The following is a 25937-nucleotide window of genomic DNA, read 5'->3' as shown; positions in this document are numbered from 1 at the left end:
GTGGTTGGTGTGGGCTTGGCTCCTGTTGCCATGGAGATGATGCTGTCACAGACGGGGGGGTTATGACACAGGAGAATGCTGAGGTGCAGTGAGATAGAGAGCCACTTGCTCTTCATTTCTGGTTGATGTGCCTAGATAGTAAGGACACTGAAAAATGTGGAAGACCCAGAGGTTTAGTTCAAGATTTTCCTGGCTCTGAAAGCCCCTCAGTGAGGTTTCCCACCCCACTTCCCCAGGCAGCTTCATCATAAACCAGGGGAAGGTGGTGGCGCCTTTCTTAGGCACGAGTGCCAAGCCAACTTTTCTCAAAGGAGAGACTCCCGCCTCAGCTCCCAATAAGCGACCTCCTGCAGGGTCCTGTTTGGAGACTCTGGACTCCTGCATCTAAGCTGGTTGTTAAACATTTGAAGAGGTGGAGCCTCCTTGTAATTTTTGTAATTTTGTCCCTGCTTAATGGGCCATTCCAAGCCTACCCAGGCAATTTGTTGAGTGTTTGGGTAGTTAATGATCATAACCTTGACCTTCACATTAACCTAGCCGCCTCTTGACAAAGGCTTTCATGATCCTCAGGTAACAGCCACTGCTCCCATGAGTTCCCATCTTTGTGGGGTTCCCCCCCCCTTTTGTTTATTTCCTGTAAACCTGGTAGATCCATAAACCCGGGCCCCTTTCAGTGTCTTGAGTCTCTAGAGAAAATGTCCATGTGGCCAAGCTTCATTTCCAGAGAGGTTCTCTGTCCCATTTTCCCATTAGCCAGCCCTGCCTACGCCTTTCCTTTAGATGAGAGCTGAAGAAAGGGAGGCGTCCCAATATGTCAGTTCTGTCAGCAGGATTTGTTGAGAGGGAACAGTGCAGGCAGGCACAGTAGGGCTGGGTTGGGGAAAATAGGCTGGCCAGTCATCAGCAGGGCCACCAAAGAGGAGTGCTCCACTTCCATCCAACACCCTAGCCTGATTAGAGTTCTCCATGTAGAGGTGCCCTGCACCTGGGTGGGCCTTAAGTCCCATGTTGTTAGCCTGCATTGAGTCAGCTCTGACTCGGAGCGATCCCATGGACTGAAGAACAGAAGCCTGGCCTGCACCTCTCTCCCAACCTCAGCTGTGCTCGAGCCCATTGCTGCGGTCACTGTGACCGTCCGTCTTACAGAGGGTCTTTCTCTTTCTCTCTGACCCTTTACCAAGCATGTCCTCCAAGGACTGACCCCTCCTGGTATCTGTCATGCTCAGAGTACAAGAGGCAAAGTCTTTGCAGCCTCACTTCTCAGGAGCGTTCCAGCTGCATGCCTTCATAGACAGACTTGTTTATTCTTTTGGGCGTCTTTTCAGCACCACAACTCCAAGAAGCAATTGTCCTCTGTTCTTCCTTATTACTGTTCAGCGTTCACATGCGTCTGAGATGATTGGAAACACAGCGGGTTGGGGCAGGCACAGCTCAAGGTGATAGGTATCCTTGCACCTTAGCACTTTGAAGGGATCCTTGGCAGCAGGTTTGCCCTTTGTAAATCACCTTTTGATTTCTTCAGTGCTGCCTCCATGGGTGTTGATTGTGGAAAAGGAAATCCTTGACAAGTTGAATCTTTTCTCCTTTGCTTCATGGTCCAGTTGTAAGGGTTTTTTTGGTTCTCTTTTGGTTGAGCTGTAATCCATGCTGAAGACTTTAGTCTTTAAGCATCACCAGTAAGTGTTATATACTGTCTGGTTGGAACTCCTAGCTGACTCTCTGAGGCTAAATTGCATGAAAGTCAGTTACCCATCCTTGTCTTACAGAGCAGGTAGGGGATTCGAACTGTGTTCCTTTGGCTTGGCACCACAGTTCCTTACCGTTAAGCCACTAGAGCTGTTACTTATCAAGGAAGCTCTGGTGGCTTAGTGGTAATGAGTTTTGCTATCAACTCAAAGGTACATGGTGTGAATCAACTATTCCTCAGGAAAAAGATGGGCAGTCTTTCCCCATTTGATTTACTGCCTCTGAAAACACACTGGCAGGTTAGCTATGAGTCAGTCTGACTCGATGGGACATAACAATTAATTATTGGGCCCTTGCTTTGTCCTGGTGGTATGACAGTTGTATTCTGAGCTGCTACCTGAAAGGTCCACAGTCAGTCTGAACCCACCTGGTGGCTCTGTGTCCTGGAGAAAAGACCTGGCACTCTGCTCCTGTAAGATTTACAGCCTCACAAACCCTCTGGAGGTAATTCTCTGTGTGTGCTGTCACGACCAGTCAGAATAGATTCGTGGCCCTCGACAACTTTGTACCCAGGCCCCCACTGGCATAGGCTTGACCCATATTGTGTTCTAACCCCCACAACCTCTTGAGGTAGATGCCGCTCTTATCCCATCCTACAGTTAAGGAACCCAAAGCCCAGCCTAGGTACCAGCAGCACATGCCTCTTGTTCTGAGGAAGCTGCGTGGCCATTTGGGTTTGTTTGCTCTGAAAAAGAACAGGAAGTGTGTTGTCCAAGCCTGGATGACTGGATGGTTCCAGTTTACCGTGGGGGCACAGGATTTCTTTACCAAGTGCTGTGGCTGCCCAGCCCATGGAGTATGATATCTCAGGGTCAGTGTATGACGCACGGCTCAGTGGCCCTTCCTTCATAGTGGACCTTCACATTGATTCTCTGACCTCCAAGGAAGAACCCAGAACGAGAGTTCTGAAAATGGAACCCAAAGTGTCTTGGAAACCAGTCCAGATGGCACCAGTCCAGGCACTGCCTATGGGCACAGTGTCAGCCTCTGCCTGTTTCCTCTTGGGGGTCAGTTTCAAGCCCAGTTCAGGGTTGATTTTCTGCGCCCCCCAGGGCCTCACAGTCAGTCCTTGAAATGGCTCAGTCTCTGCCTGGTCTGCCCCTGTAGGATTTTCTCTGCCAGCTAGTCCCAGAGGGCTTGGCAGGTCTGGATTTCAGCGATTAGTGCAATGGGGCTCCCACCAGTCTTCTTGGGGGATTATGTCACAGTCTATTAGGCAAGCTCCCTCTGGTATTTAATCCCACTCTGACATGGATTGTGCTGGCAGCCTGCTAAATGGCCTCGCTTAGCCGTCTTGTGGTGGTGGTTGTGGCCCACAAGGTGTCTCCCCTCAGTCCCCAGGCCAGATGTTTAAGTTTTAACCTCTGTTTTTAAACAAAACCTGGCTGTTTTGTGGCTACAACTGTTGTGTGGTGATGTTGGTGGCCTGCAGGGTGCCTCCCTTCTGTCCCCAGGCCAGTTCTCTGTTGAACAGAGCTGGCAAAAGGTAATAAGTGGATGTGTAAGAAGGAGAGCCCTGGTGACATGGTGAATTAAGCACTCGACTACTAACTGAAAGGTTTGTGGTTCAAACCCATCAGCTGCTCCACAGTAGTAAGATGTGAATGTCTGTTCACCTAAGCTTTACGGACTTGGGGCGCTTATGAGGCAGTTCTCCCTGTTTGGTTGCTGCATTGGGGTGGATGAGTCAGCAGTCGGTTTATCTTAGTTTTGGATGGGTCCCTGGCTGGCACAAATAGTTCACATGCTCATTGTTAACCAAGAGGTTGGAGTTTCCAGTCCACCTGGAGAAGCTTTGGAAGAAAGGCTTTGTGATGCCCTCCTGAAAGAGCCCAGCCTGAGAATCCTCTGGATCAGAGTACTGCTCTGACAGGCCTGGGGTCACGGGCAGCCAGCTTAGTGAGGCAGGACGTGGCGCTGGGAGGACTTGTGCAGTTGTAGGGGGTCACCCTGACACAGCTCCTGCTGAGAGACGGGGCCCATGGCCCTGAGACTCAGCAGTCAGTCAGCTGTCTCTGTCCCCCCTCAACAGCCCTGTCTCCTCCATAAACCACCAACAGTTTTCTTCTTTTTAAAATCCTGTTTCTGTCTCTGCTTTTCCCAACTCTGTCCAAAGCAATTTCCAAGGATTTATCTACAGTTTCATCAAACAAACGTGCATATTCCAGGCTTGCTGGATCCCAAAACTCCACTCCTGGGGTAGCTCAGGTAGTAACTGTAGGGGTCTCTCTCTCGCTGGATGGCCTTGTGGGAAGATTAGGATGCTGTCCTTTGCGTTGCAAAGGCTTTCTTCTAGAATCATCTTAAAGTTCTTGGAGTTCTCGTGTCATCTGTTGTCACTCTGAGGGGTGTTAGATGTGGAGCCGCCTGACCTTGGTCCAGACAGTGGAGGGCATCATGTCCAGGTAGGAGCCTCAGATGGGTCACTTGCTTCCTTCCCCCGTGACGCTGGTCCGGCCAGTTGGAGATGGCTCTGTGGCCTTGGCTCTTGTTTGCATCTTGTTGACCTACTAGGAGGATGCAGATCAGGAGGGTATATGACTGGCATCAGTCAGGTTTCGAGGAAACCTCTGGGTTGGACCTGCAGACACAGTGTCGCATCGGCAGAGGGAGCTGACAGTGACTTCTGGGACAGGGGGCCATGGAGGAGGTGGACGAAGAGTGGTCCCCAGTTCTCTCTTTGTCTCCCCTATTGTAGAGGTCTCAGACTTGGAATCAGAAAACACGCAGTTCCTGGCTTTGGCCTTGTTGCCTGCCTGCTGGCTGGCTGTCCCCATGCATTCTTCACCTTCTCTTTCTTCTTTCCTTTTTGTGCCCTCGTGTCTAGATCAGAAATTGCCCATCTCCCTACTCCTCTGGCTCAGCCAGGGGCTTTATTAGTCTGTTTTTCTAAGGGTCCAACTGCCTTGTCTTCCCCAGACTACCCTGCTCTGAGTTTTATTGATGGCATTTTTAACTTTTTATAATGAATTGGGAGGTTTATGGAGCATGTCGGTTTTCTGTCCAAAAGTTCATATACATTGTGTTCCATGTGACTGATTACTTGCTCTGAATTTGCTTTTTGTTTTATTTTTTTAAAAAACAATTCTTTTATATTGGTTTGCATGCAGAATTCTCATACATTGCTGTAGGGTTTTGTATACTTTCTGCCCAGTGTCACCTGCATTCCTGCTCCAGGTCCCCCTTTGGCTTCCCTTTATACCCTGGGCACTTGAGAGTGATGTTTGTCCTCAGAGGCTCAGCTCAGTGCCATGGTGTCATCTGCCTCTCTGAACCTCCCTGCCTGCATTCCTGTGAAGGGTGGTGAGCCCTCCGCCCTCAGGGTTCTCACGGGTGTGCCTCCACCCAGGGCCTGCTTCAGTGACCATTCTCCCTGCGTGGGTGTGACTCCCAGTGGCCTGGGGAAGTGTGCCATGTCACCAGGTGACAGCTTGGCATTGGAGAATTTGGTTTTCTTGGTTGGGAGGCACTTTGCGTCTTGGGGGAGGCACCCCTGGCACCAGTGGGAGCCCTGCACCCAGCTTGTTCGGTGCGCGCGCCCAGCTGGGAGGGACCTCAGTGACTCATTGAGAAGGTTGACCTCACCCGGAGTCAGCCATCCTGTCAGGGCAGCCATGCACTTCACCAGGACGTCACCTCAGGCACATACAGTCCCTAGCCTGCCTTGCTGCCTTTGAAACGTCGCTAGGAGCTTTGTGTCCAGCATTTTGCTTGTTGAGAGCCGCCCTTGACTTCTGCCTGGGGCATGGAAGGAAGGGGGTTCTGAGCTCCTTGGGTTTAAGCTGGGCTGTCCATCCATCTGCCCATTTGTGCCCTTTGAATGGGGAGTGAGTACTAACAGAAAAGCCCTTTGAGGTGGACTCAGAGAGGTCATTACTGGCTTGTTTTCCGCAAAGCCTGGGAGAAGCTTTGGGGGCTGCAGCTGGTCGCCCTGGCCAGCTTAGCGGCCAGTTCCGCGCGTCTGGTTCGCCTCTTCGGCCCCAGGCCAAGTGCTGTGTCTTCTCTCCTCCCACATCTTAAGGAATAGCGCTATGGAGAATCTTCGGCATTCTCTCCCAAAACCCACGTGTGGTCACTCATGAAGAACTTGGGAAAATGTATTCTCCTTTTCTGAACCAGCTTCTGTACTTGTGACAACTGTGTCTGTGGATTTGGCTCAGAAACTGGGTCCTTTAACCAGTGGCTCGTTTCTGCACCTGGTTACCCCACTCCACTCCATCCTACCCCTCCCACCCCCATTCCATCCCACCCCACCCCCACTCCTACCCCCGATGCCCAGAATGTTACCAGCAGCATCCATCCTATTCAGAGTTTTTAAAGACTGAGGAGCGGGAATGGCAGGAGGGGGCAGACAGAATTGAAGGAACCTGGAGATTAGTTGAGCTAGTTGGGTAACAGGAAAAAGGGGAGGGATATGATGCCTTGGGGGCTGAAGTCAGAGGAGGAGGGGAAGACATAGAGCAGGCCCTTCCCGTAGCATGGGGTCACCCCAGGAACCTGTTTGCTGGTCTTCTTGACAAACCGCAGCTCAGGCCCTCTAGTCAGAGTCCCTAATGTAGGGCGGGTGGGATCTGAGGGCCTCTCACTGTCCACAGCTCTTACCACCCCAAGACAGAATGACCTCCAGCTCAGAGGCACCCCTGTACCTTCTGAGAGATGCTCTTCGGAGTCCCTGAGATAAGATAACGTCTGTGGTACAGCGGGTTTCAGAAGTCCCCTGATACAGAGCTCTCTGGGCATTTCAGGGTTTTGTGGGGCCATTGAGCCTGATGCGACCCCAAGACAGAATTTCCTAGGCTCATTTGACCACAGATCCCTGTGAGAAGTATTGGTTAAATGTGTCTTAGTGTTAGTGGTTCAGCCCCTCAGTGTTGCTCCTCCAAGGGACACGGTTCCTTGGCAGGAAGGACCAGGTTTGGGGTCATGGCCTTTCTCTGTGTGACTGCTTTCGCCCTCAGCCTCCCCCGGGCCAGATCAGCACCCCGGCCCTGCACTCACTGGGGCTCTGGGCTTGGTTTGTAGGGAGGATGGTGAACTGGAAGAAGGTGAACTTGAAGACGATGGGGCCGAAGAGACCCAGGACACCTCTGGGGGGCCAGAGCGGAGCCGGAAAGACAAGGGGGAGAAGCACCATAGTGACTCAGATGAGGAGAAGGCCCACCGGCGGCTGAAACGCAAGCGGAAGAAAGAGCGGGAGAAGGAGAAGAGGCGATCAAAGAAGAGGAGGAAATCCAAGCACAAAGTAGGTCCCTGGGACGTGTGCCAGCCACCCAGAGCCCTGGGCCAGGTGGCTTTTCCGCCCCAGCAGACACTTAGTGATGCGTTCTCCTGCCCTAAAATGACTAGAGCCCTTTTTTGGGGGAAAAATTGGCAGCTCACGCTTAAGTGCCACTAGATGCCCTTAGGTGCCGTCTCTCAGAGAGCCCAGGGCCTTTTGGCACGTTCTAGCATCATTTGTCCCGGGGCTGACCTTCCTGGGGTGGCCCTGGCTGGCGTGCAGCACAATCACCAAGTCCACTTGCCCTGTCATTCCAGCGCCACGCTTCGTCCAGTGATGACTTCTCCGACTTCTCTGATGACTCGGACTTCAGCCCCAGCGAGAAGGGGCACCGGAAGTACCGGGAGTACAGCCCACCCCCCTATGTACCGGTGAGTCTGCTGCCTGGACACAGGCTGGGCTCTTCCTGCTTTGTTGTGGTGAATCATGTGTATAGAATCAAACCCGGGCTGTTTCCCCCGCATTTACATGTACGGTTAGACAGCATGGATTCATTGTGTCGTGTGGTCATCGGCAGTATCTAAAGTCTCCAGGCTTTTCCATCCTCGGTGTCCGGGGCAGCTACGGTCACCTGTGCTAGGCTGCTGGGGAGAGGTCAGCTGCTCGGCGGGAGGAGGACGTGGTAGTCAGCTCCATTACGGTGGGCAGTGGGCAGCCTTGAAAACCTGACAGAGGAGAGTCGCCACAAGTCGGAATTGACTTGAGGACAGTGGGTTTGGCTTTTTGGATCCTATGAGGAGCTTTGGTGGCACTGTGATTAGGGCATTTGGCTGCTGAGAGTTCTTTCCAGACACTGCCCAGGAGAAAAGTGAAGCTGTCGGCTTCCAGAAAGAGAAAAGCCTCAGAAGGCGTCTGGGGCAGCTCTCCTCTGTCCTGTAGGCTCCCTGTGGCTCGAGTGAATAGCAGTGGGTTTGGGTTTTTGGGTTTGGTTTTGTTTCTTGACAGGGATTGGCACTCTCTAAGCTCTAACTCCCCCCTCTCACACAAACAAACTCGACGTATCTGCTCTGTTCTTGCATATGTGATTGAAGTGGGATCCTACATGCTTTGTCCTTTGCATCATCCTTCTTTCATTTGTTCTGGGCATGCATGTATAGAACAGGACATGATCCTGTGGGATTAGAGATGCTGCTTATCCCCGTTACACAGGTGAGGAGACTGAATGTTCCAGTTGCACAGCTGACTCTTCCCACTGTTGGAAAATGACATTCTGTAGAACATCAGCAGGCTCGGAACTGAGCTCTTACAGACCACCCCTACCATGCCCCCTGCTTGAGTGAAAATTTCAGTGTGCTCTTGAGCTTGCAAACCATTTTTTCCTTCCCATTAGTTAGAGCCAAAGGAGTAAAACCCAACAACTTGGATATCCAAGTTTCAAGAAGTAATTTTTTAGAAAAAAAAGTTCTTTTCTTGGTTTGCATACAATAACTTGTTTACATCGTGTTTCATTCAACTCCCTTGTGTTTGTTTGGGTTTCTTTTTGCCCCCTCCCTCCACCCACTGTGAAGCAGTGTTTTAAAGTTAATTGCTTTGTAGTCAGTAGCCTTTATCCGAGTGGGTTATTTGTCAGGAGACATTTTAGCTGAGATTGCTCTACTAATGTAGCATCAGGCCTCAAACCTGTGGTAACCACAATGCAGGAAGCAGGTGGAAGCCGGCTCACACAGATCCTGCACTCGGGGTTCGAGGATTTGAGATCTGCGTCCTTCAGTGCATGCTTGTATGTGCATGTGACATGTCTGTATGTGTGCCTATCTGTGATCCCAGGTGGTGCAAATGATTTTCAGAAACTTTGGCCTCCCAACCTGAATGTTGGTGATTGAACCATGTCCACCCAGAGGTGCCCTGGGCGAAAGGCCTGGCTGTCTTACTTCTAAAAGTCAGTCATTGAAAGAGCACGTAGAGCTGAATTAGCCAACCTGGTTGTGGTCGCCCTGGGTCAGAGTGGCAGCTGATTGGGTTTTTTGTTTGTTTGTTTTTTAAATTTTTATTATTTTTGTGTGTACACCGTCAAATCAGATCTGACTGGTACAGGAGGAGATTGTCCCTCCTTCCCCCGCAGAGCATCTGGTAGTTTGGAACTGTGCGCCTCGGGATTGCAGTTGCATCTCCTTGCCACTAGGCCACCAGAGCTCCCTAGCTGATTGGTTTTGTTGGCATCTTGGGTGGTTGGGTTTTTTTTTCTTTGCCTGTCTAACTAGCTCACGTCTTTCTGTCTTCGTATTTGTCTGTCTGTCCACCTGTCTTCATCCAGTACAACTTGACACTAGTTTACTTTGTAAAGCCAATCCTTCTAGTTGCCTTTCTGGCCAAGAGTTGAATTCTCAGACCTCGGGTTTGTTTTTGAGTGAGGAATGTTCTTGAGTTTGTGAGGTCTCTCTGCCCCCAATCCCTGGGAAGCACCCACTTCTCTCTACCTCCAGCCCCTCTCCCTAGTTCTTCAGGGACCATGGAGTCTGTACCTCACTTCTCTTTCAAGTTGTGAAGAGCAAGCATGTCTGTCAGTCCCTGGAGAGGTCTGCAGAGTCCCACAAACATGTGTCTACTTGGGGAACAGTAGGGCTCATGGGGTCAGGCATTCAACTCAGCCCTCCTCCCCATTTCTCTCTGGGCCCGGCAGTCCCACCAGCAATATGGCTCGTCTCACCCCCCATCCCTGCCCAAGAAATCCTACTCCAAGCTGGACAGCAAGGGCTATGGCCTGTACGAGGACTACGAGAACGAGCAGTATGGAGAGTATGAGGGGGACGAGGAGGAGGACCTGGGCAAAGAGGATTACGATGACTTCACCAAAGAACTCAACCAGTACCGGCGTGCCAAGGAGGGCAGCGGCCGGGGCCGAGGTGAGCTGGGGCTGGGGCCAGGGCCTCTGTAAGCAAGGGAGTGTCTGCTGGGTGCCAGGCAATACCCTGGTGGTGGGCCCCCTCTCCTGGAGCCTCCAGCCCAGGAGAAGAGATTCAGGGTCATGAAGCGAAGAGTAGGTGTAGCCTAGAAACTTGTGGCCTTGGGAAGGACTGTGTGGCCCAGGGACCTGCAGGTGGTGGGGTAGCCCGTGTTGCCAGAGACCTGTGGGTAGTGGTGTGGACCATGTGGCTTGGGGACCTGTGGGGGTGAGGTGACCCGTGTGGCTCGGGGATGTGCGGGTGATAGGGTAGACTGTATGCCCTGGGACCTGTGAGTTGGGGGATGGACTGAGCTGGGATGGAGCCAGGCTAGTGTAAGGGCAGACAGGCTGCTGGGAGTATTCACAGGGTTTGGGTTTCTTTCTTTTCTTTTTTTTTTTAATTTTACTTTATTATATTGTGTGTGTGTGTGTGTGTGTGTGTGTACCGTCAAGTCGGATCTGACTGGTACAAGAGGAGATTGCCCCTCCCCCAGCAGAGCATCTGGTGGATTCGAACCATGTACCTCTGGGATTGTAGTGTAGCTTCTTGCCACTAGGTCACCAAAGCTCCCTAGAGTTTGGTTTCTTCATTGCCCCAAAGTATGGATCATTTTTAAAGGACACGTACTGGTGTGGTGGTTACACATAGAAGTCACTGAAAAGTTGCCTGTTGACCCCAGCAAGCTGCTGTGCAGGAGAAAGATGTGGCAGTCTCCTTCCATAAAGAGTCCCAGCCCTGGAACCCAGGCAGCAGCGGGACTGGGTTTGGTTTGGGTTTGGATTGTTTTCTGTGCTGTGAGATACATAGTGTGTGTAGCGTTAAATCAGAGTAAGTTACATAGAGGACTTTTTTTTCTTTTACCTCTCTTGAGCCTTCTGAATAAATCTGAAAAGAACCCTCATTTTAACATCCCTCTGACCTTGGTGATGCAGTGGTTAGAGGTCCCAGCTGTCAGCAGTTGGAACCTGTCAACTGCTTTATGAGTGTTGTCTTATGAGAGAGATTCATAGCCGTGTGGACCCTGTGGTCCAGCTCGACCCTGTCCAGTAGAGTTGTGGGCTGGAATCTGCTGGACAGCAGCGGGGTAAGGGCCCAGCCTCCCTCAGAAGCTGTGGTGGCACAGTGACTAAGGAACGTAGTTACAACCTAGACACCCCTGTTGGGCTCTGTCAGGTGGGATCCTTGGGCATCAGTGTAGGGCACATAGCCCAGTGAGCTTGCTGTCTGCTGTGACTGGTTAGCCGTGGGGTGAGAGGAGGGCTAGAGCAGGGTGAGTGACAGCAGCTGCCCAGCTCTCACCATCCTCCCACCTGGCAAGGTGTGGCTGACTGCAGGCCTCCTGTGGTGGCCACACCTCTTGACTTTGACCTGTGGCCCTAGGAGGACTGTAGGGAGGAGCTGAGACAGGATGACCCAGCCTGACTTCTTGGTGCCCTTTCCTGCCACAAAGATGTACCCATTCCAGCTGGCTCCTTGAACCCTCCAGCTCAGCAGGCCTACCCTACTGTGCCTCCCACCCTGGCCCAGCTTGCCTTGGTGGCTGTTCAGTCTTAACGTCAGCAGTCTTTCTTATGCACCTGCCTGGAACAGGCCCCTCTCTTGGGGTGCTTTTGGGGCCAAATGTCCTGGGGGCCCAGCATGTGCAGCACTGTGTGACCTTTCATTTTCTAGGTGTTGAGTTGGCTGCGATTCGTAGTAACCTGTATCCTCACAATTGCTACTGAGGCCACTGTCACACTGAAATAGAGGAGATGTAAACATCATCTTGATAATACTTCCTTTAAGCTAATCAAAATCTGGATCCACCAGTGGCTGTGAGGGAGGAAGAGGAGTCCTCCCATCCCGTGACATTTACAGCCTCCCAAAACCTGCCAAGGGTCAGCTCTGATTTGGTTCTGACTCAACGGCAGTGCGTTGAATTGAGATCACTGAGGTCATCAACCAAGAGTTGAGCTGACTCAAACTCACAGCATTGTGTTAATCAGATAACAGTATTTTTAATTTTGTGATAAGTCTCTGAAATTGATACATGTTTCCACTCATGATGTCTCTGTTTGGACTAGCCAAATGTCAGGTCTCTCAGGAGCTCCATGTGGTGAGGGGCAGTACGCCACCCTGTGAGCACTCACAAGTACTACAGTAGGCCTGCGTGTGGTCTGCCAAAGCCAGGAAGACTTCCTGGAAGAGGAGGACAGTGATTGATCTCAGGACAAGCCATGGTTGACTTGTCTCAGCAGTGGATCCTCTTCTGGTCTTGCTAACATTTGTGCATCTCCCCACAGGCAGCCGAGGCCGTGGCCGAGGCTATAGGGGCCGAGGAAGCCGTGGAGGGTCTCGAGGTCGAGTCATGGGCCGGGGCGGCCGAGGCCGGGGCCGGGGCGTGGGAGACCACCCGGAGGATGAGGAGGACTTCTACGATGAGGAGATGGAGGTGAAGGCACCTTCAGCCCTCCTGGGGTGGCGGCTGGGATTTCTGGGGTGCAGATATCATAGAGGGAACCTGTAAGATGGAGGTGGAAGCACATGGCGTGGGTAGCCTTGCTTTCAGCAGGGTGACTTACGATCTAGGGTGGATAAATGGAAAAGAACAGAAGGGTGGGCAGAGAACAGTCACTTCCACCCCTGCCCCCACCAAGCCTCGGTTCTCATCCTTGGGAGAATGCTCACTGTCCTCGTGAGACATTTTATAACCTTTTTTCAAACCACCTCCTTCTCCCTCACATGTACATACACACAGATGAGAGGCACCCAAACTCAGAGACTCCTTAGGTGTGGTGTGGTGGTGGGGGGTTGCAGGTGGAAGTCCAGCCCTCTGACCATGGAGTTAGGGCCTCCGGAGTAAAGCACCAGGGCTGAGTGTGGGAGGGTCCAGCTAGGAAGCCTATTGACAACCCCCCCCCCCTCCGTCCTTCTCTCCGAAATCCCAGTATGGAGACAATGAGGAGCCGATGGGAGAGGACGATTATGACGAGTACTCCAAGGAGCTGAACCAGTACCGCAGGTCCAAGGACGGCCGAGGACGAGGTGGGCACGGCCTGGGAGCTGACGGACTTTGCTGGGTGCTCTGCTTGACAGCTGTGGGTCTTGGTACCAGCTAAGCGCCGGCACTGACGCTGTCTTTCCACCCCACAGGTTTGAGTCGAGGCCGAGGCCGGGGCTCCCGAGGCCGAGGCAAAGGGATGGGCCGGGGCCGCGGCCGTGGAGGGAGCCGTGGAGGACTTAATAAGGGCATGGATGACGACGACTACTACGACGAGGACATGGGCGTGAGTAGGCGCTGCCCCGCTCTGCCATGCTAGGCCAGCACCCCTACCTGGATGTGTTTCTTTCGTAATTGAGATTGAATCTTTCCTTTCTGTTGGAAGAGAAAGCCATATAGAAGTATAATTATCCTAACAAAATTTTTTTTCTATATTTTTAGAAAAAGTAATTTTTTTTTCATTTTTTGTTGAAAATATGCACAGCCAGCTCTACCTGTCCACATTCTGCATGTACAGATATTGACACCACTGTTGACCATTGACAGCAATGGGCTCTTGCCCTCACAGAGCTCATTGTAGGCAGTGACCTGTCCAAAAATGTCCTTGTCACACAGACACACTCCTGTCAAGTGAACACACCTCTCTGTCCACCAAGGTTTTTGTCAGTCAGTCCACTCAGATCCATGTCCACTCTGTCTTCCTGTCCCTTTCCTCACTCCACCCTGCTCTGTGCCCCAACAGGACAGCGGTGGGGGTAACTACCGACGGAGCGACCATGACAAGCCCCACCAGCAGTCGGACAAGAAAGGCAAAGTCATCTGCAAGTACTTCGTGGAAGGGCGCTGCACATGGGTAAGGGCCATGCACTCACAGGCACCCGGAGAGAGCCCGGCTGCTGCCCACCCGCCTCCCACCCGCCATCCCACCCGCTGCGTTCCACATGTGCCTTTCAACCCCATGATTGCTTGGTGGCTGCTGTGCCTCCGGGCCTCGCACCCCCAAACTGGGAAGAATAAAATTGGGTGAAGGGTTCATTTTATTTAGACAATATTGTTCTCCCCAGAGGCATTTGCTAATGTTGAGTTGTTCAGAAATGCTGGAGAGGCTGGGAAATGAAGTATTTTCATCTGCTTGCATCCTTCCCCAAATTTTGTGATGATACTGGGCAGGCGACTCACACTGATTTCTGTATGTTACAGAAGTGACTGTTGAGGATAGTGAAAGTAGAGAAGTCCAGGAAGAGCTGGGAGGAGGCTTGGGATGGGAGGCAGGGAGGTGAAGGACACTGTGAGGCTGCTGCGACCTGAGGCTGTGCTCCTCTGGGTCTCCCCCTCCGAGGCTATTCCCTCCCCTTCCTGCACTGATAGTGATCTGTGTCACTGAGCCTCCACCTCCCCTCACCACTTCTCTTCCAGGGAGATCACTGCAATTTCAGCCATGACATTGAACTACCAAAGAAGCGAGAACTCTGCAAGTTTTACATCACTGGTTTCTGCGCCCGTGCTGAGAACTGCCCCTACATGCATGATATCCTTTGCCATGACCCACATCTGGCCTGAAGGAAGGGATGAGACCTCCTCTTAGTGGCAGTGACCATGGGCCTCCATGCCAGGCACTGTGTGTTATGTCTCACTTACCCTGCTGCTTGAGGCTGCTGTTCCCATTCTCCAGATGAATACACTGAGGTGTACATACATACTCTCTGTGTTCTTCACATATGCTCCCAAAACTCACTGGTAGCTTTCTGAGATTTCTCCAGCTGACTGTGTCACTTTGGGCAAGTCGCCTAACTTCATTGCCACTGTGGATCGGGGACACAGCTCCCAGGCCAGCATGGGGTGGGGGGCGGGGGGAGCTCAAAACTGAGGATCACTTGAGGTCTGTTCATCTGCCTCTTGTGCCACCTTGAGCTCCCATTTATGCATTTCTGAAAAAGACGGGCTCTCTCCTCAAGTGGGGTCCACAGATGAAATGTTTCCCTTAATTTTCTGTGCACGTGATTTCCCATGTAAGCTCTACCACACGACAGGGAACTGCATCAACGGGGACGACTGTATGTTCTCCCACGACCCGCTCACAGAGGAGACCAGGGAACTCCTGGACAAGGTGGGTGCCACCTGCTGTCCTGCGGGGATTGGAGTCCTAGTTGTATTGGGATCCCAGGCTGGGCCGTTTTCAGGAGAGTTCTGGAACTATTCTTTACTGCAGGGAAATTGGAGGGGCTCCCAAGTCTATGTTATCTCTGGCCAGGGCAGTGAGGGATAGCACTAAAACACCCCAAATCCAAATTGCTGTTAAGGTGCCTCAAGCGTGTAGTGACCCTGTAGGACAAGGTGGAAGTGCCCCTAGGATTCCCTGGAAGCAGGCTGCCTTGACTTTCTTCCAAGGAGTTGCTAGCTGGTGGAATCAAACTGCCAACCTTTCATTTAGCAGCCAGTCACTTAACTACCTGCTCACCAGCTCCACTTGTTGTGGGGCAGCTCTGTGAGAAGAATGTTGACCGATGTGTCTTCTGTTGTATTTTGTGGGTTTTTAGCGGTGGCTTAGAGAATACCCACCAGATATGCAGAGGGAGAGACTTGGGACAGTTTGATTCTGATGGAAATGTCCAGTGTTTCTACCTAGAACTTGTTGTTTGCTGCCGTCATTTTATCTCACAGCGGCCGCCTCTGCGACCAATGAAATGTCACCTAGTCCCGCTCTGATTGTGATTGTCGGTGTGCTCTGTGGGTATCGCTGTGTGTATTCAGTGCCTTTTCAGCCCAGCAGACTCACCTTCTCATACCATGACGGACAGTAGTATTCTGTTAACAAACCTTAAAATTTCCAGTGGCTAGTGTTTTTTGAGATGTTATTACCAGGTCCTCCCTCTTTGTCTTAATCTGCAAGCACCGCTGGAACCTGTCCACTGTGGGTGACCCTGCCTGGATGTACAGTACTAGTGGGATGGCTTCGTGCACCAGGGCAGCACATCGCCCAGTACTGGCAAAATGACGGAGGAACTATGCTAGGCAGTAGAGGAAGCCCAGGGAAATGCAGATTGTGGACGGGGACACTTCTGGGAGCCAGCATTTGAAATCCATCCTCCTCTCTGTTGTTCCCCCTGGGAATCTGGATGTAGGACTTGAGGGGTCCCCAGCCAGGCCTCGGTACAGTTTCCTGAGGTGCCTGCAAGGGTCAAATGGGATAAGAGAAAACTTTAAAAGACGCTCCTTCTAGAACTTGTAGTTCTCGGAATGTTTTGTTGTTGTTGTTATGTGCCGTCGAGTCGTTTGCTACTCATAGCGACCCTATGTACAACAGCCCTAAACCCTGCTCTATCCTGTACCAGTCACACTGTCTCTGACACACTCATCCCGATTACCCCAGTCACTGAATCAATCCACCTCATAGAGGGTCTTCCCCTCCTGCGCTGTCCCTCTACCCTACCAAGCATGACGTCCCTCTCCAAGGACCTGTCTCTCCTTACAACATGTCCAAAGTATGTCAGGCGAAGCCCCAGAATCCTTGCCTCCAAGGAGCAGCCTGGTTTAACCCTCTCTAGGATGAATCTGTTTGTTTTCTTGGCAGTCCATGGTAAATTCAATACTCTTCTCACAGCTCAGAGGCGTCAATTCTCCTTCTATCCTCCCTAGTCATTGTCCAACTCTCTGATGCATAACAAGTGATTGCAAAAACCATGGCCTGTATCAGACTCACCTTAGTCTCCAGAGAGACTAGGAGTTTTGTTGTTGTTTTTTTTTTTTACTAGGAGTTATTTAACTCCACAAATCCATCCTACATTAGCCGCACTGTCTAAATGGTGGTCAGTGTGACGTGGAGGGCCTTGGGCACATTATGTAGAAGGAAAAGTGAAACAACCCCCATTTGTCACTGGCAAAACAGCCCTGGAGAGAGTTACTGTCTTTTCCGAGGTCCTTTCAGGTGCCTGGGACCTTAGGAATACTAGAGTCTGTCTGTGACTCAATTAACTGCGTAAGGACTCTGAAGACTCGCCTCCGATTTGGAGAACACAGCACTGTGGCTCATGCCTGCCCCCTGCTGGTGACCAGCAGTTGTGCTCCAGATGAGCCGCGTCCCTTAGGACACAAGCCAGGTTTCCCTGAAAAATTCCTCACAACTAAATTTTTTTAAAGTAAAAGAAAACAGATGGAATTAATTTAGTGGTATGTTTCATTTAACCCAATAGCCAAGTGTCCCGTCAGCAAGCACTAGGTAGAAACTCACCTGATGGCCATCAAGTCAGAGCCAACTTAGCTGACCCTCCAGCAGGTTTCCGAGGCTGGACCTCACACGAGAGGAGATTGCCCCTATTTCTCCTGAGGAGCCGCTGGTGGGTTCAGACCACCAGAGAAGTATTAGGGTAGCACAACTTCTTATGCCACCAGAGCTCCCTAATTGATACAAAAAGTTAGTAAAATAGTGGACATTATTATTAGTACTAGATTTTGAAGCCTAGAGTATGATTTACATCAGTAGTCCGTCTTCCTTGCAAACAGCTCTGTGCCAAGTGCTCCATAGCCAGGGAGAGGATTACCACAGTGGCTACAAAAACGGGCTTGGGTGTGACAGCGGTCGTGAGGATGGTGCAGGAATGGGAGGTTCAGGTTGGTGGGTCACTGCGAGTCACAGCTGACTCGACTACCTGACAACAACGTGACCAGGGGTCCCCCCTTACGCTGATGCCCTGAACTGGACAGGGTAGCTTTCGGTGCCATGAGGAAACCCCACAGTGAACCAGATCCGTGCACTCCCGCCACAGTGGTGCTAAAGCCTCTGTTGCAGAGAAGTCATGTTGCAGGAGGTCAGCCCAGAACTCACCTTCTGCCCGCCCACTGGCACTGCTGGTACTGCTCATGGGGCGTCATTCGCACCTAGGGACGCCTCCCTCCTGGACTCCTTCCAGAGCGGTCCCCTGCACCTCACCCTGGGGCAGAGAAGTTCATCTCTTTCCTGATGGCCAGCTCAGAGCGAGCAGTGTCAAGGCTGATGGACGGCACCACGTGATAGGCCACTGAGGGGTCTCGGCCTTGGGTGTTGTTGGGGACCAGCGCCCAAGGGACACTGCTGGCTACAGCTGTTTGATTCTGAGGAAGCCTGACTGCTGCATAGACAGGGCTGCTCGCCTAGCTGTGATGGGTGCCACTGGATGCTCACACCCTGTCCCCTCTGTCCCCACAGATGCTGGCTGATGACGCAGAAGCCGGTGCTGAGGATGAAAAGGAGGTTGAGGAACTGAAGAAGCAGGGCATCAACCCCCTGCCCAAGCCACCACCTGGTGTGGGCCTCCTGCCCACTCCACCTCGCCCCCCGGGCCCCCCAGCCCCGACCTCTCCCAACGGCAGGCCCATGCAGGGGGGCCCCCCGCCCCCACCTCCACCCCCACCACCTGGGCCGCCTCAAATGCCCATGCCTGTGCACGAGCCACTGTCCCCGCAGCAGATGCCCCAGCAGCAGAACATGTATAACAAGAAGATCCCCTCCTTGTTTGAGATTGAAGTCCGGCCCACAGGGCAGCTGGCAGAGAAGCTGGGCGTGAGGTGAGTGCCAGCTGGCAGCCGGACCCTCAGGGCGGGTCCAGGCTCCCCCGAGTCCTTTGTCCTCAGGTGGTCACTAGGAGCCTACCTCTTCTCAGAGCTCTTCTAGTTCTGGGCCTTGAACTTGGGCTGTCCCTCACAGGTACCATGTCTCTCCTCCTAGGTTCCCTGGACCTGGTGCACCCCAAGGACCTATGGGCCCTGGGCCTAACATGGGACCCCCTGGACCAATGGGGGGACCAATGCACCCTGACATGCACCCAGAGATGCATACAGACATGCACCCAGAGATGCATCCAGACGTGCACCCGGACATGCCTATGGGCCCTGGCATGAATACTGGTCCCCCCATGGGGCCTGGAGGTCCCCCAATGATGCCCTATGGCCCTGAAGACTCACCACATTCTGGAATGATGCCCTCCATCCCACCAGCCCAGAACTTCTACGAAAACTTCTACCAGCAGCAGGAGGGCATGGAGATGGAGTCAGGGCTCCTGGGGGACTCAGGTAAGCGGGCGAGACCAGGGTGGAGTGGGGTGTTGGTGAGAAGCTGGAGTTTCCTCTCAAGTTGTACATTTGTGTCCACCTGGGGTCTCTGTCGAGGTAGAGAGGTGCTCTCTGATGAGAGTAACGGATTGATCGAACTTCTTTTGCGTCATCAGACTCCCTAGAAAGGGGGAATACGGGGGTCAGGGTAAGCGGTGGTGGGCATAGAGGTGGACGGCCCCATTGTGTGCTGGCAGAGCAGGTCCCACCGGGTGACTCAGGCTGCCTATGTTGCCCGTGATGCTGTTTCTGGAATTGTGATCGATTTCCTTCCTTTCTCACTGATAAAAGATAGCCTACTCGTCACAGCTGAGCAGCCTGGCATCAGGATGAGGTGAAATGAGCCGGGCCAGGGTCACCCCACAAGGGAGGACACAGGTGCTAGGTGCTCCAGGCTCTAGGGGGTCACAGAGCAGGACATCCCTGATCACTGCCTTAGTGACATCCCAACTAGAGGGATGCAGAGAGGCCACTGTCACTGAACAAGGAAGCTGCCTAAGGAGAGGAGGGAGTAGACTGGAGTGAGCGGGGGAAGTGGGCCAAGCGGGGCCAAGTCCCTCTGTGAAGTGGATGGTACGTGAGGAGAAGGCTGCTGTGATGAGCACCCCATGCCCAACTCATTGAGAAGAGTGCACGCTGCGCGAGGGCGCCCGCCTCCACTTCTGCTGGTGGGGAAAGCAGTGGGTTGTCAAGGCTGAGAGTGGGATTGAGAGATGGAACTGCCGGGATGGCTGGCCAGAGCAGGTTTGGGGTTTTGATTGGGAGCTGGCACCATCGTGCCAGGATAGTTCAAAGACAAACAGAAGCATGAGGGTCCCTGCTTGGACCAAGACTAGCGGGGGGGTGACCATCCATGGATGCTGACTCTTGGGGAGAGCCATGGTAGTACTGGCAGGGGGTGGGTGTCAGGACTCCACTGTTGGCACTGGGCGTGTGATGCCTGTCAGTTTGTTGACCCAGTGGACATTTGGAAGAGGTAGTTGGAGGGGAGCCGGGGAGAAGACCAGGCTGCAGATGCCAGTGTGCAGGGCTCTGGCCGGGGGTGGACTTGGTGCGGTGAGGCAGGTGAGCCAAGTGCCACCGCAGCCATCAGCAGAGCAGGCAGCGCTTGAGAAAAGGGACAGTGGACACCGACCAGAACCACCATGAAGAGCTGTGTGTTGGATGTGCGTGCAGAAGGCGGACAGGCGAGAACAGTAGGTCTCTAGCGTGTAGCTCACTTTTAAAAAAATTAAGATAGTGACAAAATCTACCTCTAAAGTGTGCAGTCTGTCGGATTAGTCACTAGACCCTGTAAACCTCTATTGAGAGGACAGTGAGGTAGTGATGCTGTGCCCTGCAAAGGCAGGCCAGTCCCCTGGAGACCCGGCTCCCACAGCTTCATGTGCTTTCGCAGGGGGGGTGAGCATACCCTCTTTCTGGACAACAATAGTTCCAGTTGCTGGTGTAAAAATGTGCTTGGTTTTAACCTCCTTCTTGTGATCATCAAACCAGTTGTGGTTGTCCTTGCATTTTGTACCCTAGAGATGTAGTGAGTCACTGTTTCCACCAGTATTTTATTTGTGTTTTAGGGCTAAGTTCACAGAGAAAATGAGGCTCTCATTTTATATTATTACACGACTTGTTCCTTGACATCAGTTACATTGATCACCCTGTGTCAGCATCCTTATTATTTCCATTTTCTGGTTCCATGCATGTCACCCCCTGCCTCTTTTTAGGGTGCTTAATGACCCTCTGGTTTTGTAGAATTGATTATTTAAGGGAGATTTTTTGAGGGCGATGAGGGACCCAGTGGCTGCAGCAGTGGGTCAGAGTGTGGCAGATTGTGAGGACAGCTTGGAGTGAGGCAGGCCTTCCCTCTGCATGAAGAAGGGAGTCTGTGTTATTACGTGTTATAACCCAAAGGTCAGGCCTCTCTGCTGGCTCCAGTCTCCCAACCACTCCTTAAAAAGATAGGCAGTCTCCACCCATCGGAAGCCTAGTGAGTTTTTGAGTAACCTGTTATTTAGATTAAGGTTGATCTCAAGAAGTGGCTTTCATTCCAAGTTCAAAGGGTGTTGGAGTTCTTCTAGTCCCTTACCAGCTAGTAAGTCTTCCAGGTTTTGGTGTGTGTTTGAGGAACTTTGTCCTACCCTTTTCTGGCCTCCTTTCCAGGAAGTTGTGTTATCTCTGGTCAGAGCAGTTGGTGGTGTGGTGGCTGAGCACTGTCCAGCTCGTCTGCTCTCTGGCTAGTGGAAGTTGTCTGTGTGAACATCGGGCTGTGGACTCCTTTCTTCTTGAGCCTTTGGTTCTCCTGGAGCTTCTCCTGACAGGCAGTTCCATGGTAGAGGGACCCCTTCCCTGATGTGTCTCAGGCTCTGCGTCCACAGAGTGACCTGGAGCCAGCTCACCACCGAGCTACACAACAGAGGTCAGAGGACAGAAGAAAGGGACCATTCACTTTTCCCAGTCACCGTGCTGGTTTTGTATGTGAGCTGCACTGGGTTTTGGTTTTTGATAGTTGGGGTAGTTGTGACCCCATTAGCACTGTCCTCTGCCCTCCTCAGTGTCAGGAACGTGGTGCTCTGGAGTCGGGTATGACTCCTGGTGGCATCTCATGACAGAGCAGACCGGCAGATCGGGTTTTCTGGTTACGGTCTTTATAGGAGCAGATTGGCTGGTCATTGTCCTCAGGATCTGCTCTGTGGGTTTGAACCACCAACCTGGTTCGGTTTGTAGCCAGACACTTTCTTAGTCATTACACCAATGGGGCTAAGAGTTGACCTGAACCTGCAGCTCCCCCTTCAAGGTGGGTCCCCATTGTTGCTCCGGGTGCTGGGTGCCATCCCAAAGGGTGATGGTGGCCCATCAAACCACATGCACGTAGATCCCCTCCTCTTGTCAGGTGAGGCTGAGTCGATTAGGATTCGTATTGACCCCACAGAACAGAACAGCGCCTTCAGGTTTCCAGGGCTCTGTCTTAATGGAAGCCAACTCTCATCTTTCTTCATAATGAATGATGGATTCAGACCCCAACCTTCTGGTTAGCAGCCAAGCACTTTAAGCACTGTTCCACCCTAGCTCCTTCAGATTGATGCTTCCCAGGGGACTGACTCCCCGCTGGACCCCATGAGTGCGATCACGTGCTTATAAATGCGTGGAGCTGGTAAACCTGTGAGGAGGAAGGACGTCCTGTGACTGGCCTGTTGCCTATTTCTGTTGTCTTTGAACATGGCTCAGTGTGTCTTAGGACAGAAGGTGAATTTTCTTTTCCCTTTTATTGAATAGAGGGATAGAGAAAGAAACCTTGAAACCATTGCTCGTCATTAGTCAGCAGCATGTGCTTTTTGAGGGGGACCATTCATCCGGCTCCCTCTCCCCCAAGTCCTATTATTCCCAAAGGGTGCATCTTATGTCTGTGCTTTTTACAGATGTGCAGACGTCTGTCCTGTGTTCACCTCATCCACATCTGCCCAGGTCCCCCAGCGCGCTTTGTGGATACACTAGCAGGGTGGGGATGCTCTCCATAGTCAGGCTTCCTGGGGTCCCCAGGTCTGGTGGCCCTGGGACAGCAGTGGGGTCGGGCGTTACCGCTGAGGGTGAGGGTGCTGGCAGTGGTGCCATGGGCCCTGTCCAATGCGAACCCTGATTCTTCCCGCCACAGAGGACTACGGGCACTGTGAAGAGCTGGCTGGGGGCCCTGGGGAGCACCTCTTCTCAGACCTCCCCTTGGAGTCTGATAGCTTCTCTGAGGGCGGGCCCCAAGGCCGGCCAAAGCCAGGAGCTGGTGTCCCTGACTTCCTGCCCTCAGCCCAGCGGGCCCTGTACCTGCGGATCCAGCAGAAGCAGCAGGAGGAAGAGGAGAGAGCGAGGCGGCTGGCTGAGAACAGCAAACAGGACCGGGAGAATGAGGAAGGCATGTGTCCTCCCCGGGAAAGGCCTCCCAAAGAGCACCCAGATTGGGGTCGTGGGGCTTCATAAAGGCGAGGAGCCTGTGGTCAGGGAAGACCCCTTCCTGGGTCACATATCCAGGCTGAGGCTGCTTGCTGCATGTCCCTGAGAAAATTGGATGGTGGCACAAGAAAGTCAAGGCTGCCTTTGGTGCTGGGCTCGGGGGAGAGGACTCCATCAAGGAGGAGTGGGCTCGGGGGAGAGGACTATCGAGGACTGGGGGGAGGACTCTATTAAGGAGGAGTAGGTGAGGAAGGACTCTTATCAAGTAGGAGTGGGGGAGAAAGACTCCATCAAGGAGCAGTGGGCTGGGCTTGCTGGAAACAGTGGTTGTAGCATCTGCTCTAAACTGGGTCCCCAGGAGTGGATAGAGCTGCTCACTCGGGACAGATGTCTAGTTAACACCAACCATCCACTGAGTTGGTACCACAGGCTCATTCTGGTTTACTCTCCCTGGGTGGGGTGGGGTATGTGTTGGGGTTGTGGGGGTACCTGATGGCAGTGGGATAGCAGGGAGACAGAGCTGAGCAGGGGTGGCCCAGGCTTCACTCCCACCGCTCCCTGTTCCGCAGACTGTCTCTAACCAGCTGTGGTGCTGCAAGACTTCCCTGTCTAACCCTGGGACTTGGGAGAAGTGGGGCCCACCCTCCTTGGAGATGGAGAGGGCTTGGGGGTCCTCCCGTGAACCCTTGAGCCCAGTGACTTCTGGGATGAGGCACCGCGACAGCCGAGTGGGTGCACCCGTCGGCTTGAACAATAGAACCTTGGAAATCTGGGGGGGGTTCTTTGCTGTCTAATGGGCACCTTCACAGTGCTTTCCCCCATATACCACAGGGGACAGAGAGGAACAGTGCCTACACATGATGATGGGGGAACCTTAGCCAGCAGCCTGTGCTTTGCCCTCCAAAATCTTCATGGTATCCCCAGTGGAGGGGGGATCTCAGGAGAAGCTAAGGTTCTGAGGGAGGTGAGGAGGGTCTTCTGCCTCTGACTGGCCCTTCTGCTCTCCTTCAGGCGACACAGGAAACTGGTACTCGAGTGACGAGGATGAGGGTGGGAGCAGCGTCTCTTCCATCCTCAAGACCCTGCGGCAGCAGACATCCAGCCGACCCCAGGCCTCAGCTGGGGAGCTGAGCAGTGGCGGGCTGGGGGACCCCCGCCTCCAGAAGGGACATGCCACAGGCAGCCGGCTGGCAGACCCCCGCCTAAGCCGGGACCCCAGACTCAGCAGACACGCCGAGGCCTCCAGTGGGCCGGCATCTGGGGACTCCGGGCCTTCTGACCCCCGGCTGGCCCGCTCACTGCCTGTGCCCAAGCCTGATGGCAGCCTCCACACCAGCCCCGCGGGCCCTGGCAGCACCAAGGGGTCCGGGCCTCCCTCTGCTGAAGAGGAGGAAGGGGAGCGTGCTCTGCGGGAAAAGGCCGTGAACATCCCCCTGGACCCCCTGCCCGGACACCCCCTGCGGGACCCACGCTCGCAGCTGCAGCAGTTCAGCCACATCAAGAAAGATGTGACGCTGAGCCGGCCCAGCTTCGCCCGCACGGTGCTCTGGAACCCCGAGGACCTGATCCCCCTGCCCATCCCCAAGCAGGATGTGGTGCCACCTGTGCCCGCTGCCCTGCAGGCCATGCCAGCCCTGGACCCCCGGCTGCACCGCTCCTCCACCACAGCGCCCCCTAACCCCCGGCAGCGCCCTGGTGCCACCACAGAGCCTGGCACGTCCGTCTCCAGCCTGCCCGACTTTGAGCTCCTCTCTCGTATCCTCAAGACTGTCGGCACCAGTGGCTCCTCAGGGGCCCCCAGTGAAAAGCCCAGTGACCCTCGGGTGCGCAAGGCCCCCACTGACCCCCGGCTGCAGAAGTCAGCGGACCCTGCCGGCACCTCCCGAGCAGCCAAGCCTAGTCCCACAGAGGCACCGGCACCTGCTGGCAGCCCCAGCGGCGGCTCCTCGCCCCCAGCCATTGCCCCCTACGACCCGCGTGTGCTGGCAGCCGGTGGCCTGGGCCAGGGCAGTGGGAGTGGCCAGAGCAACGTGTTGAGTGGCATCAGCCTCTACGACCCCAGGACTCCGCATGCCGGGGGCAAGGCTGCAGAGCCGGCTGCTGATGGGAGCACGCAGCCCAAGGGCCCCGAGGGCAATGGTAAGGGCACCCCCACCGCCACCAAGGCCAAGGAGCCGCCCTTCGTCCGCAAGTCCGCCCTGGAACAGCCTGAAGCCACCAAGTCTGGTGCAGACGGGTGCCCGGCCACAGACCGATACAACAGCTACAACCGGCCCCGGCCCAAGGCCGCAGCGGCCCCCACCACCACCACTGCACTGACCCCGCCACCAGAGGGTGCCGCACCGCAGCCTGGGGTGCACAACCTTCCCGTTCCCACCCTATTTGGGACTGTGAAGCAGGCACCCAAGACTGGCACTGGAAGCCCGTTTGCTGGCAACAGCCCGGCCCGCGAGGGTGAGCAGGACGCAGGCTCCCTCAAGGATGTTTTTAAAGGCTTTGACCCCACTGCCTCCCCTTTCTGCCAGTAGTGCAGGGCAAAGCTCATGCCCTCCATCCGCCCCAGGCCTGACCCAGACTTGGTAGTGGGCAGGGCCTGGTGTCTTGGTCTTCTTTTTTTTTTTTTCTTTTTTTTTAAGTAGTACTTGCTTTGAAACATAAATTGTACATAACCACCTTCAGTTGTGGTCAGTGCTGCGGGCTCTCGGGCTCAGGCCTCTGCCTCGGACAGAGGCCGGACCCCCTCCCCTCTGTGCACCAGTGGCTGAGCGTTCCCTGCCACCCGCATCCTGAGGACAATGGGCAGCATGCTGAGGTGGACAGAGGGCAGCCGAGGTGATGGGGCAGGACCAAGGCCTTTCTAAAATGGAAATGCCTGCCAGCCCCATGCCCTCAGCAGAGGAGGCGGACCACCTTGAGAGTTGGGGAGGCAGAGCAAACCAAGAGCCACCCAGTTCCAGAGCTGGGAGGCAGCCCTGGCCTCTGCCATCTCTTAAAGAGATTTGCCTGGCAGCTGCCAGCCCTCCATCTGGAG

General features: G+C 53.7%; 1 protein-coding gene across 1 annotated transcript in view; it reads left to right on the top strand.

Moving 5' to 3' along the window:
- The window catches only part of ZC3H4 (zinc finger CCCH-type containing 4), a 36659-nt gene extending 11225 nt beyond the window's left edge, over positions 1 to 25434 (top strand). Inside the window, exons 2-14 of the mRNA XM_006898626.1 lie at positions 6769 to 6988; positions 7282 to 7395; positions 9645 to 9867; positions 12192 to 12340; positions 12837 to 12933; positions 13042 to 13175; positions 13632 to 13742; positions 14306 to 14417; positions 14887 to 14996; positions 18072 to 18430; positions 18591 to 18934; positions 22617 to 22868; positions 23918 to 25434. Coding sequence (XP_006898688.1) covers positions 6769 to 6988; positions 7282 to 7395; positions 9645 to 9867; positions 12192 to 12340; positions 12837 to 12933; positions 13042 to 13175; positions 13632 to 13742; positions 14306 to 14417; positions 14887 to 14996; positions 18072 to 18430; positions 18591 to 18934; positions 22617 to 22868; positions 23918 to 25434 — 3742 coding nt within the window. The remainder of the gene's footprint in view (positions 1 to 6768; positions 6989 to 7281; positions 7396 to 9644; positions 9868 to 12191; positions 12341 to 12836; positions 12934 to 13041; positions 13176 to 13631; positions 13743 to 14305; positions 14418 to 14886; positions 14997 to 18071; positions 18431 to 18590; positions 18935 to 22616; positions 22869 to 23917) is intronic.
- The last annotated feature ends 503 nt before the right edge of the window (positions 25435 to 25937 follow it).

Source organism: Elephantulus edwardii, unplaced genomic scaffold (assembly GCF_000299155.1).
Source record: "Elephantulus edwardii isolate Elephantulus edwardi_28Jun2011 unplaced genomic scaffold, EleEdw1.0 scaffold00236, whole genome shotgun sequence".
Classification (NCBI taxonomy): domain Eukaryota; kingdom Metazoa; phylum Chordata; class Mammalia; order Macroscelidea; family Macroscelididae; genus Elephantulus; species Elephantulus edwardii.
This window is presented reverse-complemented; position numbering and strand designations above follow the sequence as displayed.